This window comes from Agelaius tricolor, unplaced genomic scaffold (genome assembly GCF_023055355.1).
Source record: "Agelaius tricolor isolate 1412-34295 unplaced genomic scaffold, bAgeTri1.0.p SCAF_11, whole genome shotgun sequence".
In the NCBI taxonomy this organism is placed as follows: domain Eukaryota; kingdom Metazoa; phylum Chordata; class Aves; order Passeriformes; family Icteridae; genus Agelaius; species Agelaius tricolor.
In genome coordinates this window covers 7,473,424-7,490,954 of record NW_027269271.1, presented here as the reverse complement: position 1 = coordinate 7,490,954, position 17,531 = coordinate 7,473,424, and the positions used below count along the sequence as shown (strand labels likewise).

The 17,531-nt window shown below is 41.1% G+C and overlaps 1 protein-coding gene across 1 annotated transcript in view; it reads left to right on the top strand.

Annotated features, from left to right (window-relative positions):
- The window catches only part of RGL1 (ral guanine nucleotide dissociation stimulator like 1), a 54,491-nt gene that overhangs the window by 11,944 nt on the left and 25,016 nt on the right, over positions 1 to 17,531 (top strand). The window contains exons 3-4 of the mRNA XM_071435965.1: positions 8,810 to 9,018; positions 14,291 to 14,368. Coding sequence (XP_071292066.1) covers positions 8,810 to 9,018; positions 14,291 to 14,368 — 287 coding nt within the window. The remainder of the gene's footprint in view (positions 1 to 8,809; positions 9,019 to 14,290; positions 14,369 to 17,531) is intronic.

Sequence of the window (17,531 nt, the reverse complement as noted above, 5' to 3'; positions counted from 1 at the left end):
TGTGCTGGGGCAGAAGAGGAGGGTTCACCACTGGTGCTGCAGTTGGGAGGATGCACTGATGTGTGCAGGTGGGTGGTGGTCCAGTTGCCACAGCCTCTCTTGGTCCTGTGAAATGCAGAACTTCTCCTAATGTACCTGTACAGCTGGGACAAGGATGTAGCCATGGCTTGCAGACACACGTGTGGCCAAACACAGTCACTCCCTGCCTCTGGAGGGGGGTGTGTGTGCAGGAGAGGAACACCAGGAGATACCATGCCTCATCCCTTGTGATGGCTGCATAATATAGTAAAAATGCAGTTTGGCCTGGACTAATGATTGAGTTAATATTTTTGGACTCTCAGCACATAAATAAATATTCAAGCTGGTAACACTTAATATTAGGAAACATTAGCTTCCTATTACTGCTTTTTCTACTCAGACCCCACCCTGAAGAGGCCTCCTAGTTTCAAAACAAAGGGTAGTAAAAAGCACAGCCATGGAAATGAAGTTTATAATGTAGTTCAGGTATGTTTCCATGCTTTGGTCATAAAAGTGGTTACTGACTGCTAACCCATTTCTTCTTAAAAGCTTAGAAAAATTTGGCATTAGGGATTGCTCACATTAATAATAATAATTAATTATTATGAAACATGTCACAACATTTCTTGGGTATTTGTTGTTCCACAAAAATACGTTGTTCAGTTTATTTAAGAATATGAATCAATCTTCTGCTAAGTATTTTCTCCTCTGTCAGAAGGCATGTCATCTCCCCTCACCTACAGGTTTAATTTCCAGCTATTCATACTGTAGTAATTTATCACTCTTTCCTTGTTGTTTACACTGGATACAGTGGCAGTTTACATCGATTTCCTGACTCGGTATAAATTTAATTTCTGTGTACTCCTTGAGCAAGCTTTACAGTGTGAAAGGAAAGCCAACAATACCATTAAGAGGAATAAAAGCATTTTGGGTTATGTAATATGCATTTGTGCTTCTATTATGCAATAGAATTATTACTTGTGGCATCCTTAAATCCATTTTGAATTTAGCACTGTTGCCTGCTGCCTCATACAGGACCTTCTTTGTTTCTACTGACTGAGCAGAAAGTGATGATGAGCTCCACAATTAATTTAAATTACATTTCTGGAAGGAGATAAAAATAGTGTGACTTGTCACAGGACAGGTATTCTGTTGGTAGTCAAAAATCGTGATCCCATATGAAATCTGTCTGACTCAGTTAGTGGTAATATCAATCATCCCCTCTTTTTGCTACGCTTGGTATTTATTAAAAATGACAGTGTATTTCAGCATTTTCAAAAGAAACATGGCAAAGGGCTTTGCTGACCACTGTTTCACAAACAGCATTTAAATAATAGCTTTCCTCTGGCATTTCTTAGGGTAGGCATATAGTTGTCATTTTTAACATCAAGGCAGGTTAGAAATATTGCATATAAATACAGAATTTTCTGTGCTATGAGATTGAACCTGTCAGTATTTGTCAGATGGCAGGTGCACTGTACCTATCCCTGTAATCTGTAATCAGAATCACAAGGAACTGTTTCAGACTCAAGTGAAAAGTTTAAGCTGTCTGCCACCTTTTGTACTCGTTTTCTTTGCTCAGCACCTCTTCTCCCTTATGGTTCCCAGTAAAGGTTCCTGGGTGCTTTGGCACTTCCAGATTTCCAGGGCAGACTGGAAGCTGTGAGAGTGTGGAGAAGGAGGAAGAGGAGTTAAGATAAAGGCTGTGAACAGAAGCAGCAATTACTGTTTCTGGGGCAAAGGGGAGCTGCCCCAGCTGCCTTTACCTCCTTAAGGACCTTCTGTAATCCGTACCTGGAAAAGCTGTTAGTACTTTTCACAACTAATTACCACTTGCTTTACGCAAGTCCCAGACTTTGTAGAGCTCTTCTCTCAGAGACACACTGTGTAACACTTCCTTTGGCTCCAGAACTCAAAATATTTTAGAAAATGAGCTGATTGTACTGCCAAAATGGGCACCCATTTCCTTGTCTTCATCCTGGTGCTCTGTTCATTTAGCTGTTTATTATTTTGAATATTTATTTACTGCTTGGTTTGGAGATTGGACATTTTGGTGTTTCTGGACACTGAAGAGAGGAGGATACTGAGTTTTACAAATAATTTTCTTCTAATACAGAAGGGCTTTGGGAAGATACTTAGTGTGGGACACATTTATTTACTGGATTACAAGAGTGTTTGTAGTAAATGTCATTTGATGACAGATATACCTCCAACAATGTAAGATGCACATGACTAAGAGCCTTACCTGACTTACTGGTTTCTTTTTCTTGCTTTTCAGTTTCAAATTAGAAACTTGCTAAGCTTCAGTGTCCACTCAAAACCACCACAAGGAATATTTCATAATACAAGTTATGAAAATAATACATCCCTGGCATGCCTAAGAGGGAACAGGGTTGTGGTGAACTGCAGATCTGTGTTACATGACAAACAAAAAAGAAACATCAATAATCTCATGATTCAGGTTCACTTAACTCAATGATGACACAAAGTCAGATGAGAGAAGAGGGTGAGAGGTCTTGTATTGGTTTTGGTCAAGGTCTTTCTAGCAAGAGAGGTGAGAGGGAACTTCTTGTAGGTAGGAAGGGACAAGAAGGTAAATGCATAAATCATAGGGATTTATACATTTACAAGGTAGAGATGGAGGTCTGGAGCTGTTCAGGTGATTTTTTCTTTATTTAAAAACCTTGTATGCTGCACAGTGAACCTCCTGGATCACTTGGTTCTCAGTGAATAATATGGTTACATTCCTTGCTGCACAGATGCTTCTGAGTGGGTAAATTCAGAATTTCTATGTTCCCAGGGCTGGATAAGCTCCAGCACTTGTAAGACCTGCACAAAGCCATTTTAACCTGGACCTCTTTGAAGATTCAATTTAGTAATGCACTTGCTAAAACTCCTTTAGATGGATGCAGGGAGAGGCGATTTGTGAATTAGGCTTCTTTACTTTTGCATTGATTAATGTAGAGCTGGTCCCACAAAATTCACTGGTACCCAAATGAGTCAAAACTTGCATCGCTTCAGAAGGTGTGAGAATGCAAAGCTCAGCACCACGAAATTTATTTCTTGTTTCTTATTTTCTCCAAAGAGGCTTTAAGTAGCTGCAAGGTGAATGAGTGAAAAAGTTGAAACTGAGCAGCAGCATTTGTGTAAGAGGCTTTTTCCTTTTCTCTTTTCCCCTCTAAATCTGCCCCACAGCTTTTGTGACTGTTTGCCGGCGCTTCAGACAGATACCAGCCAGGCTGTGAGCTCGGAGGAGAAAACAAGAATGCCTTTTGTGTCATGATCATGGAATTAATTGGTCCTGCAAACTCTGGGTCGCTGCCAAGAACGGGTATTTATGTGGCAAGAAAGGAAAGGAAAAGGGTGGAGCATTGGAAATCCAGGAATCCCCCTCCTTTTTGGAGCTTAGGAAAGAGTTCATAAACTTATTTTGGCTTCTGAGTTTGGTGCAGTCAGTATGCAGAATTCTGGTTTTGCGTGGGTGTTTTGGTGTTTCTTTTTTCTTTTGTTTGGTTTGTGTTTGTTTGTTTGGTTTGGTTTTGTTGTTTGTTTGTTTTTTAAACAGTATCCAAAACGAGGAAATGAGAGTTATTGAAGTGGAGAGAGTTCTGTGGAGAGCTCTGGCGTAATTTTATTTCATTTCATTTCCAAGTGCACTGTAGGATAAAAGCATCTGCCTTTGCAGGACATCCGCTGCTGGCCACCCAGGCCCTGCACTGCCAGCCACGCTTTCCTAGGCTGGAAATTCTGCTCCAAATTTGCAAGTTTTCCCCTGCAGACTGTTTTCTGTGCTGGCAGCTGGGCACAGAGGTTTTCTAGGCTGGAAATTCTGCTCCAAATTTGCAGTTTTCCCTCTGCAGAGTGTTTTCTGTGCTGGCAGCTGGGCACAGAGGTTTTCTAGGCTGGAAATTCTGCTCCAAATTTGCAGTTTTCCCTCTGCAGAGTGTTTTCTGTGCTGGCAGCTGGGCACAGACCTTTCCTAGGCTGGAAATTCTGCTCCAAATTCACAATTTTGCCCCATGTAGTCTGTTTTTCCTGATGGTACCTGGGCACAGAGGTTTCCTAGGCTGGAAATTCTGCTCCAAATTTGCAAGTTTTCCCCTGCAGACTGTTTTCTGTGCTGGCAGCTGGGCACAGAGGTTTTCTAGGCTGGAAATTCTGCTTCAAATTTGCAGTTTTGCCCCTTGCAGAGTGTTTTCTGTGCTGGCACCTGGGCACAGAGGTTTTCTAGGCTGGAAATTCTGCGCCAGATTTGCAAGTTTCCCCCATTCAGACTGTTTTCTGTGCTGGCAGCTGGGCACAGACCTTTCCTAGGCTGGAAATTCTGCTTCAAATTTGCAGTTTTCCCCCTGCAGACTGCTTTCTGTGCTGGCACCTGGGCACAGACCTTTCCTAGGCTGGAAATTCTGCTTCAAATTTGCAGTTTTCCCCCTGCAGACTGCTTTCTGTGCTGGCACCTGGGCACAGACCTTTCCTAGGCTGGAAATTCTGCTCTAAATTCACAATTTTGCCCCATGTAGTCTGTTTTTTCTGATGGTAGCTGGGCACAGAGGTTTCCTAGGCTGGAAATTCTGCTTCAAATTTGCAGTTTTGCCCCTTGCAGAGTGTTTTCTGTGCTGGCACCTGGGCACAGAGCTTTCCTAGGCTGGAAATTCTGCTCCAGATTTGCAAGTTTCCCCCATTCAGGCTGTTTTCTGTGCTCGGAGCTGGGCAGTGTTGGATGTGCCGGGCCCTGAGAGCTGAGGGCGGGAGGCGGCCGGGATGGGAACGGCCTGGCCCAAAAGCACTTGAAATACTTGTGACTGTGTTTGATAAGATTAGCGCAGGCACTGCTATGTGGCATTGTTTGGGCAAAATCCGCACTTCTCAGAGGGTTTTTTTGTTCGGCGGTCATGCGGTGGAGCTGGGTGCAGATGAATGTCAGCTGCTGTGGGTCTGTCTGTCTGTCCGGCAGCCGCAGCGCGATCCCGCTTCCTTCGCTCGGTTAAAAACTCCATCGAGGTCTTTGTTGGAAGGAAACGCTTTGTCACCGAAGTTGTTAATGTCTTTGCAGTTGTTCTTTACCAAAATACTTGACTAAGACAGCTAAACAACTTCTGTTTCATATGTCTTGCTGTTTTCTTTAGTGATGTGTGTCTGCGTGTTAAATAAAGGGTATTTTCGGCTTTACTTCTCTTAGACTGACATGGATGCTTATATTTCTGGAGCTTTTGGAGTGCCATAATTGAGCTTTTCAAATTCCATGATTTGATTTTTTTTCCTCCCTTTTTTTTATTTCCCCCAAGGATGAGTGTAGATATTAAAGACATGTGCTGGAGAACCTGTGTGTAAGGAAGCAATGTGAAAAAAGTGAGGTTAAAATCATGAAGAGCATCTAATTTCTACTTTGAGGAGGTTAAAACAGACTCATATTTAGACAGTGACTTGATTAGAGTGCTTTATTTTGAATTAATGTACGAGTTACTGCACTTCAGGCACTTTTATTCCAGCATAGTGTGTCAGTCCAGTAAGTTAATAAAAACAGAGTGGAAAACTCTCCATCTGGTAAAGCTGTAAGTTTCAAGGAAAATGAAGAGCATTTAAGAATCTGTCAAAATCAGTAAAAATGCATTTAAAGTGCTAGTTAGATGCTCCTGAAAAAAACTTCAGAATTTCTGATAAAACAAATCTGTAGTGGAGTGGTAATGTTTCAAACGACTGAGCCTGAAGAATATTTTTACCTCTTTTTCTTATTGTTCATCCTAGTTGTTTTAGTATTTTTTCCAGTCTGCGTAATGAAAAACAATTAGATTGACCTCATTTCACGATTCTCAGTTCCAGGATCTCAACAGATAATATTTGCATTGGAAAAAACCTGTGCAGAGCAGTGGGTTTTTTGGGTGAAAGCAATTCTTTCCAGTGGTATTTCTAAGATAATGACTGCAGTTCTGTATGTCTGTTTGGGTAGCAGCCTGGTTCTGTACTGAGCAGAGTTTTAACTTTCCTTTTTTTTCTTGAGTCTCTAATCCCTCTTGCTAGGCTGTAGCATTTGTTTAGGCACTGGTGGTGTTTATAGTTAGTTTATATTCCCACAGGAGCTTAACAGGTAGTGTTTGGAGGAAGCTTTTCAGCCTGGATGTGTTTTAGTGTGCACGGAGCTCTCCTGTTTCAGCAAGAACTGTGTATGTAGGTAATGTTTAATGCTGTAGAGCTGTAAGATGATCACCTTAAAGACAGTGGGCCCCTCTGAAGGTACAGCATTGGCAAGGGTTAGTAAAGTTATTGGAATGACACTACATCAGTACACACACAACCTCAGAAAAGAAGGATTTGCAAGTATATACTTCCATCTAATCTTTCTATGTTTGCTTTTGGAAGATGCTGTCTGTCTTGTAGGAAGCTACTTGCTCATCACTTATTCTTGCAGATTATCAAGGTTACAATCTGTTGCCTGAAAAATCAAAATGAGATTTTAAAAGACATAAATCAGATTATAAAATGCCGTATCTGTTCATTTTAGAGGACCAAGAAAATGTTACTGAAGCCCTGAAATGTTGAGGTCTGTGTTAGCCACTGGACACGGTGCTGAAGGAGACAAAAAAGAGCTTTTCTTTGTTCCTTGGGTGCACAAAACAGTGCAAAACTGGTATCATTTGTTGGTATCACTAACAATACACCCCTGTAAAAAATTGCAGAGAGCTTTAGGAGCTTTTTTTCATGGCAGTGAGTAGAGTGTAGCTCTGAGCTACACTCTACACAGAGCTCTAAGGCAAACATGAAAACTCCTTTGCCTTTGGGTAGCCTGGCTGTGTCAGTGAAGAGATGCCCTCTTGATTAAATCCAGACTGAGCAGTTTCCTGTTAGCATGAAACTCAGCCCACAAGGTCTTGTTCTCAAAGCCTGTTATGGAGCTTGTCTGCCAAGTCCCTTTTCCTTTTAAACTTTCAGGCAGAATTGCTAAAATAATACAAATGAAGCAATCCCAGAACTTTCACAATGATTTCTAACAGCCTGATATTTTGCTGACAAAGTTTTAGATTTTTCAGAAACTGGGTTGGTTTTGTTTAGCTTTGGTGGGATTTTTTTGGGGGTTTTGTTTCTTTTTAACATTCTCCCAACATGATGTCTTGGGGAAGTTGTAGTGTTGCAATTAGTGGAAAATTTTGTGCGTGTATCAGTCTTGGAAGCAGATTCTGCCCTTGTTTTGAATATACTAACATGGGAGAATGAGAGGCTTTTATGTGCCCTGAGTGAATATGCCCATAAACCATTACACTGTGAGTGGGGCAATCTGCTGGATCAAAAATTAAGAGTTAAATACAGTGGTGCAGACTTTCTTCTCTGTCTGAAAGTGGTTGTATTGTGTAATGAGTTATTTTCAAAAGTGTATCACAATTGTAAAATGAAGAGTTAGCAATAAAATTGCAATTTTTTTTATGCTACAAAGTTTTGCTTAAAGAAAATTTGAATGTAAGAGAGGTACATAGGGGTGGCATCATATTCTGTTAATAATTTTTCTGTAATGACAGTGTCAAATGTAATTCCAGATACCCTTTTAGTTAATTTTTATAATTCATATATTTCCAGATGCACCTTTAAGTCAGACACATTACAAGTTATACACCTTTTGAAAGATCTGTGGAACAAAATGTAGCAAAATATTTCCCTGTCTAGTCTGTTTTTATTTTTTTTTTGTTTTTTAATACAGACAGCAATGTTGTATTTTAATGTTGCAGCAAGGGTTTGTTGGATCTCCTGAAGCTGGGAAATGAGATAGCAGAGCTTTGTAAATAATATTAGCAACAGAACTTTAGAATGATGCTAAAGACATCTATATTGTTTAAAACTGGAAAGGATGTCTATTAGAAACAATTTCAAAGCAGTGGAGGGTAGTGATGTAAATAGGAAGTGGGTGGGGTATCTCTTTAAATTATCTTATTAATAGATTATTTTTTTCCTTTTGTTTTGTCAGTATCCCGAGCCAGGGTTGGTAGTGACTGTCATTATTAACATGCTGTCTTTGTGCCCTCACTATCAAGATGTTTGAGTAAATATTGGACATTTTTTTATTTATAATCCCATTTTTTATCCACATACTTTACAAAATAGAGTCAGGAAAATACTTTTCTGAACTGCCCTCTAAATAATGACATAATTTAAGGAATTGTTCTTTCAGATTCAAAGCAGGCTGTAAGCATTTAAAACAAATGCTGTTTAAAAAACAAACCCACACACAATCCCAAACCCTAGATTTATGGACAAATATTGTGCCAAATGAAATCTCTTAAGAGAAAATTGGAATGTTTGCAAGATGAGTTTCACACCCTCCCTGCAAAAAGTGTCTTGAAATGTTTTTGCACCAAATGTGTTCTGACCTTGGGTCCTGTGTGACACCCCAAAGTTGGTATTTTCAGCAAGGGAATTGCAAATGTCAGTGCTTAAGTTATGGTCAGTTTTCATGTTCATTCAGAAGTTAAATGAAACACTGAATTATCACTTTTATTCCCTTCAGTAATGTTACTCTTTGTGGGATAATGGATTGTCCTTTAGATAATAATGTATGGTGGAATCGTGACTTGATAGTGGTCACACTGTAAAATGTTTTTTTTTGAGCACGTCAGAGAAATGTTTTAAAATAAAGTTACTTAAAAACTCCATTATTTGATACAGCATTCGGTGCTTAGAGAGCACCAAAAATTGACAAAATTATTTAGTAACTGATGATGGCCAATTCCTGTGCAAATATAGGATTTAATCTATGTCAGGGATCTGTCTCCTGCCTGATTTTTGTGCTTTTTGTTTCCTTTTGTAGGGTGAAGGAGACCAGTTACCCCCAGAGCACACTGTCAGGCAGTATGAAACATCCAAGATCAGGGCTATAAAAGCTGGAACTTTGGAGAAACTGGTGGAGAACCTTCTCACAGCTTTTGGAGATGCAGATTTTTCCTACATCAGCATCTTCCTTGCAACATACAGGGCCTTTGCTTCTCCCAGGGCAGTGCTGGAGCTTCTTCTGGACAGGTAAGAACCACTGCTGTGGAAATGGACCCATCCTTTACACCACAGGGGAAAGCTGCCAGGAGCTTCTTCCCTTGCTTTTAGTGGGCATGGATTTAATAACCTGTTGTCAAGAATATTGCAAAATCCAGAATTTCAGCATAAAGATCCAGTCTATAAATGCATTGCTGCTCACATCCCAACACTCATCAAAGCATAGGTGAGGAAAGTGTGCCATGTCTGGCTGCTAAAGAACCCAGCTGGACCAACACAGCAAAATTAATTCAAGTTTCCTCCAAAAACCCAACAGAATGCAAAGTCTGCAGGGCTGCAAAGTCATACCTAGAATAGATTCCAAAATTTTATTGGTTACCAGTGTTTTCAGACCTGTCTCTCCTGTTTGGGGGCTGCTGATTCAGAACAGGGATTGTAGAAACACAAGAAAGAATTTGCTCTCCTGTTCTATTACATCACATGAACATGCAGCCATAAATTTCTGCTGGCAGCCCAAGAACTGCTAAATGTTATAAGAATAACTTTCATGGTCAGACTGTTAAATCATGGCAGCTGGGTCTGCATAAATGCTTGGGACACACAGCATTAGTTTCTCACCCCAAATTCTAACTGAGACATGGCTGGGTCAGGGGTACTCCTATTTTGGGAGTGTCATATTTGTTGCACTTTAAAAATCTGTGATTCACAGAAATGGTTGCTCTGGCATGAAGTAATTAGAAGAGAGAAGGGGCATAAGAGCTCCTAGGGTTTAATTTTGTGCTAGGGTTTAATTTTGTACTATCTCCCACTAGGTAGATAAAGAACAAGGCATTGACAAATTATCTGTGCTTTTCTTTTCTACCTGGAAATGATAGTCCTGGCTGCTTTGTAGGAAAGCTGTGTGGCTCAGTTAGTAAAGATAATAATAATAATAATCTGAGCATCAGGTAAGCAGTCAGCTGAGAAAGGAGCAGCCATCCTGGAGAGCAGACTTGGTTACAGTGACATTGACTGTTGTGTGCTTTATCCCTCAGTCCATCCCAATTCTGGTTCAAAATGTGAGAAATGATAAAAATTGGCAGTGGATGGGTACAAGAATATAACAACATTGAGGCTCTAAGGAAGCTGGCCCTGACTTCCTCCTCTCACACTGATTTAAAGAGGTGAAAATGTCTGGAGAGGGCAGGAGAACTGTCTCCATAGAACAGAACTCTCTTTTCTGAGCCCATTTTTGATCTTGCTGGCTTGTGTACCTCTCTGAGGAGTTAGAATTTCCCCTTCAGAGGAATGGGCTGCCTGATTTTATCAGCATCACCTCCAGCCTTTTTTAATACGTGAGAGGATCCACAGGAAATCCTAGGAGGTTACACTTCCTTCCCTTCTCTCAAATCATAGGAGTGTAGTGCTTAAGAATCCATGGATGTTTCTCTTGGCTTTTTGTGTATCATGGGTAGTCTAGAATTTTATGGCTTGGGAGAAAATGTAGATTAAATTTAAGCTGTAAAAGTTAGAATGATATACATGTAGCTAGGAATATGGAATTGTGAAGAAAAGCAGATGTTATAAGGGAAAAAATTGAAAAAAAAATGGATAGGAATTGATTTTAACCAGCTTGGTTTTCATCTCTAGATTAATTGAGAATAAGTAGCCCAGAGCCTGCATTTTTACAACTTTGGTTTTAGTGGTACTTGTTAATAATCAGAGACTAAAATGGGTGTCAGTGCATAATTTGTGTTTTGTTTTGTGTACCAGTGAAGTAATAATGAAAGAGGCATTCTCTTAAAAAAAAAACCAACCAAACAAAACAAAGGCAGCACAGTTTTGGCATTTGTTGTCAGGTTTAGTTTCATCTGAAGGGTTTGAGCCCTGTCTCTTATTGTTGGGGATAGAGCAGGGTTGTGGAGTAAGGGAACAATTGGAAGTGCTGAACTCTTGTTGTTTGGTCCAAGGGAGAACAGTGATGTGACCTGATCAAAAAAGGCCCTTCCAGCTTTTTACAGGTGAGCAGCTCCTTGGGAGAGGGGAGGAGGGAACAGCATCCACATCATTTGCAGGATATTTTATTTTGTAGGGACATAGTCACTGAAAAACCTCCTCCACAATGTATTTGTGGAAGCTGGATTACCCTCAAGCCCAGTGCATTCTCTTTCTGCTGGATTTGCTGCAGAATTGTCTGGTGAATGTGTTAGACTTAAACAAACCCAGCTTACACAAAAGTCCTGGGGCTCTTGGGAGAGCATCCTGCGAAATGTGCATGTCCTGTACCCTAAGAGTGTGGGGAAACCTGCTGGTCATTTGGTGCTGTCTGCAGAGCATCCTGTCCAAGCAGTGCAATGCTGACTGCATTTGGGGCAGGAAGCATTTATGGTGTCCAAAAGCAGGTCAGCTGCTGAAAATAAAAAAGTGGATGCTGTGCTTTAGAAAAACTTTAGTTTTAGAAACAGTTTCAGAAATCTGGTTGTTGCATTTTTAAATTTTCTTTCCTCCAGGACTTCATGTTACCCTTTTGGTTTTGATAAAATTTGAGACAGAAGCCCTATTAAATTTTTTTTAGCCAGATTCAGCCTATAAAGGTTTTCTTTTAAGATAGATTAGAAGTCACTAGACAAAATCTTAAGCATAGATTGGTATGTTGAGAAGTGAGTGGGATGACTTGTGTTTCCAAAGCCATTTAGGAGTAATTTAACATCCACATCCCTTTAGCATTCATGAGAGTTTGGCATCCAAGTGCAGCAGACAGCTTTGGAAATCTGCCAAGCTTTTAACACTGTGCATTCTGATATTTTCTATTCTTTGGTACAAGGGGGCAGGGAGAGTTTAAAGCAAAATATCCTGGTGGCATTTTGATGTGAAGGCTTTCCATGGAAGCTCCTGGAGGGAAGGAGAGCAGCTCCTCCTGGCCCTGGATGTGGGGATACAGTGTGGTGCCTTTGGTATTCCCAGGGGGGTATTCCAAAGTGTGATGGAAGCCAGAGGTGGTGAGCTATCCACATGAGGTTAGAAGGAGGCCAAATTCCTCTCTTCCATAATGTATTTTACCCTGATAAGTGTGTTCCTCACAAGTGGAGCTGTGCTGTGCTTGGCACAGGCACAGAACAAGCACCAACCAGTCCCTGTCTGGAGCAGTTTACAGAGGAGGGAATTGAGACTGTTTGGTGGGAGAGCTGGAGCTGGGGAATGACAGTGAAGAACAAATTAGATTTATGTTTCCCATTCATTCCTTTTGCAGGAGGAGGGTCTGCTGCAGGGTAAATGGGAAGGACAGGAGGCAGAGGGGGAGTACTGAAGGAGTGGGTCCTACAGTAGCAGAGCCACACGTTTTGGGACAGCAGCTTTGGGGTGTTTGACTCACTGCTGTTCCTGTAGCATCTGTTATTTCATCTCTTTCCTTTATATCAGGTGGCTGGTCTACTCAGCTAGAGAAGTGATTTCACTTCCATGACTCCATGTGTGTAGGAGTCAAACCACCTTATTTTTCCTGAGGATCTGGCCTTCCAAATTGCTTTTTTCAATGCTTACATGCTTATTTAGGGTTTTGTTTGGGGCCGTTGCAGAGACCACCTTTCCTGTTATTTCTGAGTTACTCAGAGTATTTTCCTCCTTCCCTCTTAACAGAGATGCAGGGATGCATTTTCCACTCTGTTTTCCAGTAATTAAACATTCAGTGTTACCCATTACATTCTGGTCTCATTTGCTTAGTCAGTTTGAGTGCAGTTTGTAACTTCCCAAATGCTAAGCAAGGCTGAAGAGTTCTGTGAGCTACAGGATCCTTTTGTTTCTCGTGTCTCTTTTTGTATGCAAAGCATTCCTACAAGGCTGGGCAGTGAAAGGCTCTTTGTCCGGGAGCTGGTGAGAACAGAGTGCTGGAAGGCTGCAGAAAGGCTGTTCCTCACATCACTTGTGTTGTTAACTCCTCCTAACCCGTATTTAATGACCTGTTGTTCATGGAGGGATGAGAGATAGGCAGAGGTTGTATCCTTCTCCAGTTTTGCACAGAAAATTGCCTGCTCTTTATTGCTGTCTTAAGGATTTCTGCTGTAAAACTCAGCTTGTGTCTCTAGTGGGATTTAAACACAAGTGCCTGATGTTCTGCAAAGACATATTTAATATTTCACTCAATAGTAGGACAGTGATGTTGGGACTCATCTCCATAAGTTTTCCTCCAAAAATTGACTGCAAACTTTGAAAACTGAATATAAAAATCTAATTTTTATTTTTAAAAAATTCCCTGGCAGGGGAAAAGTGCCTTTTGTCTACTGGCCAAGGTGTGTTCTAGGCATTTTATAGAGCAGATGGCAATGGAGAGTGAAATCCTCTCCCTTTAACAACAGGTCTGTGATCCTTATATAGGAAGTCTTAGACCAATACTTGAGGGGAGCATAAAACTACCACCACTTCCATCCATTGAAATGTTTTTGGATGAGTTTGTGACAGTTCTGAACGAACCTTCAGGACACAGCTCACTGTGTTCTCTCTGATGTTACCAGGTTGTTGTAGCACAAGCACTTAAGGATGCACTTGTTTTAACTCTTCAGATTAATTGAGATGTGTAAACTTAAATGAATCAAATCAGCTTGTCTTATTCTGGACAGTGAGTAATCGTTCACCTTCATTAAACCTGCCTGGAGGGAGCCATGGGATTCCTCATGGGTAATTATGGAGCTGTATATCTGAAACAATGGGCACTCCTGCTGAAAATGAAGTGGATGATCCTGCCTGCAAGGCACAGGGTTGTGCCTTGTAGGTAAGAGATTTCCCTTTGGCACTGTTGGAGTTGTGCCCATGGCTCCCTCTTTTCCAGTGCTGTTTTCACAGCATCGTGGGCTTTTCTCACTGATATGGGGAGTTTGGGCACAAAGTGAGCACTTGCCACCTAGGAAACCTTGAGATAACTCTTGGAGCTTTAGGAATGGCAGGTGCTAGAGACACAGGAGCTATATTGGAGAAGGTGGTTGTGTCACAGTCTCTTTGCACACTGGAACGTTGCCCTGGGAAAGGATGGAGTGAAAACAGGCAGAAGGATCTTGGAGCTGTGAGCAGAGACACTGTTGTGGTTGATTCCTCCTGTGGGCAGGCTGCTTCATATAAATTAAAAAAATTAGGTTGGATGATACTGGCTGTTTCTTTAGGATTTTTTCCCTCCTAAATGAAATAATCTTCAAGGTCCTTAATTCTGCCCACCTGTTAAGACTCCTTGTAGTTTGAGCTGGAAGTGCTTTGTAGTTGTTTATGGTAATTGTATATGAATGATGCTATTTGGCATTTTGCTTTTATTCTTCTAAACATCCATCTCCTTTTTCAGGTTTGGCAACCTGGAGACCTCAAGCCAAGGAGAAGTGGCAAACCTGAATTCCTTGGAATCTGAGATGGTACTCAGGGCGTAAGTATGGATTTTCACTGTGGAGCAAGCTCCAGACAGGGTTTGGTCTTGGAGGAGGATGCAAGCAGCAGAGCTGTTGTTTCTGTTGAAAATTCACAGCACTGTTTGCATGCTTAAACAAGCTTGTGGAAAGGCCAAATACACATTGTCTTGTAACATATCCAATAATACAGTCCAGGCATCTTTTGCAGGGAAATTGTTTTGGAATTAAACATGAGATGAACACATCTAGGCCAACATTTTGCTGATTAAACAAACAAGGAGTTTGTTTCCTCTGCCTTATCTGTGGCAGTAAGTGGTTATTGCTTATGAGTGATTTTTTTGTCATTACAGCAATGTCTGCAGAGCAAAGCTGAGGGTGACTCAGGCAACGTGTGTGCATGGATCTTTTCTGTTAGTACCCTGTGATTTACAGCGCTGCTTTTAGAGTGAAATTTAAATTCTGAGGTCACCCTCATTTGCAAAAGAAATAGCAAAGCCGTTTTGAACTGCAGTTTAAATGAGAAAAAGGTGGTTTGGCTATCCTCCTGGGGTTTTATCTTTAGACATTGGGTGTAAAATGTGCCTTAGGTCATCAGCATTTGTACTTTGACATCTGTGGTTTGCATGCACTGTGGCATGCGTGGTTATATTTGATTACAGAATGAGGATGCTTGATTCTTGTCAGCATTACTGGTTTTCTGTTCCTCTTGCCCCATGGGACTTGACATAGGAGCTCAACCCTCAGTCTCTCCTGACTGGTAAAATGTTTTTCTCCCATTTTGCCATGAGAACTCCTCAAAGAACAGCTGGTAGTTAAAACTTGGTTAGAGGCACCAAGGAGGCAGCATTATGTCATGGGTAGAAGCTATAACAGTCAGTCAGTGGTTCCCACACTTCCATCCAGACTGAGCTCTAGGGTCTCTTCCAGCTTTGGATAAACCATTTGACATTCCCTGATCTCAGTCATAAAACATGAGCTAAAGCTGTACTCTTCCTGCAGAATAGCTGAAGGATTTATACTGGGGGTGAGGAATTAATTTCACCAGTATAAATCATGGTGGGATTAATCCCCCAGCTGCCTTTTTGTGGACCCAGAGGACTTTGTTGATGAGGTGGAGAGAAAAGGGGTGAAAGTAATCTTAATGCTACCTCTGTCACTTGGGCTTTGGGCAAAATGCATCAGTTTTTAGTTATACCTGCAGGTGAGTGTGCAAGCAAATAGAATTTAGTAGGAGAGTGTTTGTTTTGGTTTGTTTCTTTCTTTGTTTGTTTTTAGTGGAAGTATTTTCCTCCTGGCACACATAGAATATACCAGCCTTGTCAGGTGCTTCCTGCTGCATCTGTGCTTTCTTCCCTCCTGGCACGTAACACCTTTGCACAGCCAGGGACAGACAAATGGATAAAGCCTGTGGGCTTGTTCCTGTGGTAGCTCAACTTCTGATGGATTTTCTGCCAGATTTTTCATCCATGTAGTTCAGAACAGCTGATTTTGATCCTTTGACCTTCATAAGATACCTTTTACACGAGAATTTGATATCTTTACTCAAATCCGTGTCTATAAAAAGTTCAACAATGAAGTCAAAAAGTTATTTGTCAGGTATATGTACATGTTTAAACAGATCCCATAAAAATATGAATTCACTTTCCTTCCCTAAAAATTTCCACTGTAATTGCTTTCAGTTGCTCTGGCTTCTTGTCTTTTAGGTATGATTAGTGGTATCTGGAAGGTGTTTTGCTTTGTAGTCCTGTTGTGAAACGTGTACTTCTGGTAGTTCAGGTTTTCTCTTGTCTGGGATAATTCCAGTATAATTTCATTTGCCCTCTTTTCTCATGGAACAGAAACATGATATAATTGTGCTCTTGGTTTTATATGACTTGCAGAAAGAGGAGGAATCAGCAGTAAAGCCTTGTTATTTCTTGCCATTAACTCTGTATTTCTCAGAGGAAAAATATCTCATGGGGAAGCCTGTGGTCTGTGGCCAGAGACCTTCTGCATTCATCAGACTCCTGCTGTGGCAGCTCAGAGGCTTTAAAAAGCCAGTTGGGCCATTAGAAGTGGGATGCAAGTTAAAGCATTTCCACTGGTTTGACACAAAAAAAAAAAAAAAGCTGCAGAAGTTGAGAACAACAAGAAGGAGAGTTTATGACTCCTTAAGTACCTCATGGAGCCTGAAAGAAGGAGAAGCAGCAAAAACTGAGGGCATGTGTGGAAGGAACATTGTCCTCTGTGGTGCACTGTAAGCCATCAGGTTACTGCCTTCTACAGTGAAATTCTCTGTTGTTTTTGCACTTGTAGTGTAGAGCTGTCATTCATGTATTTTGAGGAGAATGCCTGATGTATGTGATGTATTTTGTAAAAAATTATGTGAATATTCCGCACAGTGTTTATGTACCTGCTTCAGTGTTCAGAACCTGCAGATCCTAGAGTTGGGCTTGAGCACATTTTTGGCACAGCCTTGTTCGAGGGGCTTGTGGGAGCTTTAAGCCTGCCCTGCATTCCCAGGTCCTGCAGTGATTCCAGGCTGCTGCAGTGATGTGTAGTTACTGACCTGAGATCACCTCAGCTGTGTTCAGAAACATGCCCTCCCAGGACCCCTTCTCCCAAGGGGATTTTCTCCTCTTCACTTGAACATCATTACTATCATTTCTTGGGCTGCTGGAGTGGTCAAAAAATTGGATTTTTTCAACAGGGATCCGACTAATACGTGGTTTAAACAAAGGTACCATACTTTTCAAAATACCTTGGATCTTAGAGTTGTGAGTAAACTCATCAAAACCATGAAAAATTTTGTAAGCTTCAAACAACCTGGCTTTTTCATTCCTTATCAGGACCCACCTTAGCTTTTCATGCTCAGTAACTTGCTTTCCACACTTCTCACTACTTTCACTCAGTCAGACAATTCATGATCACAAGTAACAAAGGATACAGTCCAGAAAAGGTCATATATTCCAGCTAAACATCTGAGTTAGATGGACTTCAGCCTGTGTTTCCAGAAATGTGATGCTGTGTCTCTTAATTGTCTGATAAGAGAGTTGAAAGGAGTAGCTTGTTTGACCCTCTACCTCCTATTAGTAATTTTTTTGTTCTTCATGTTATCATATCAACAAGATTGCCTTGTTCTGTGTCTCATGCTGCATGTTTTTGTGTCAAGGGGTGACAGACCTTCCTTCTCCTTGTAGG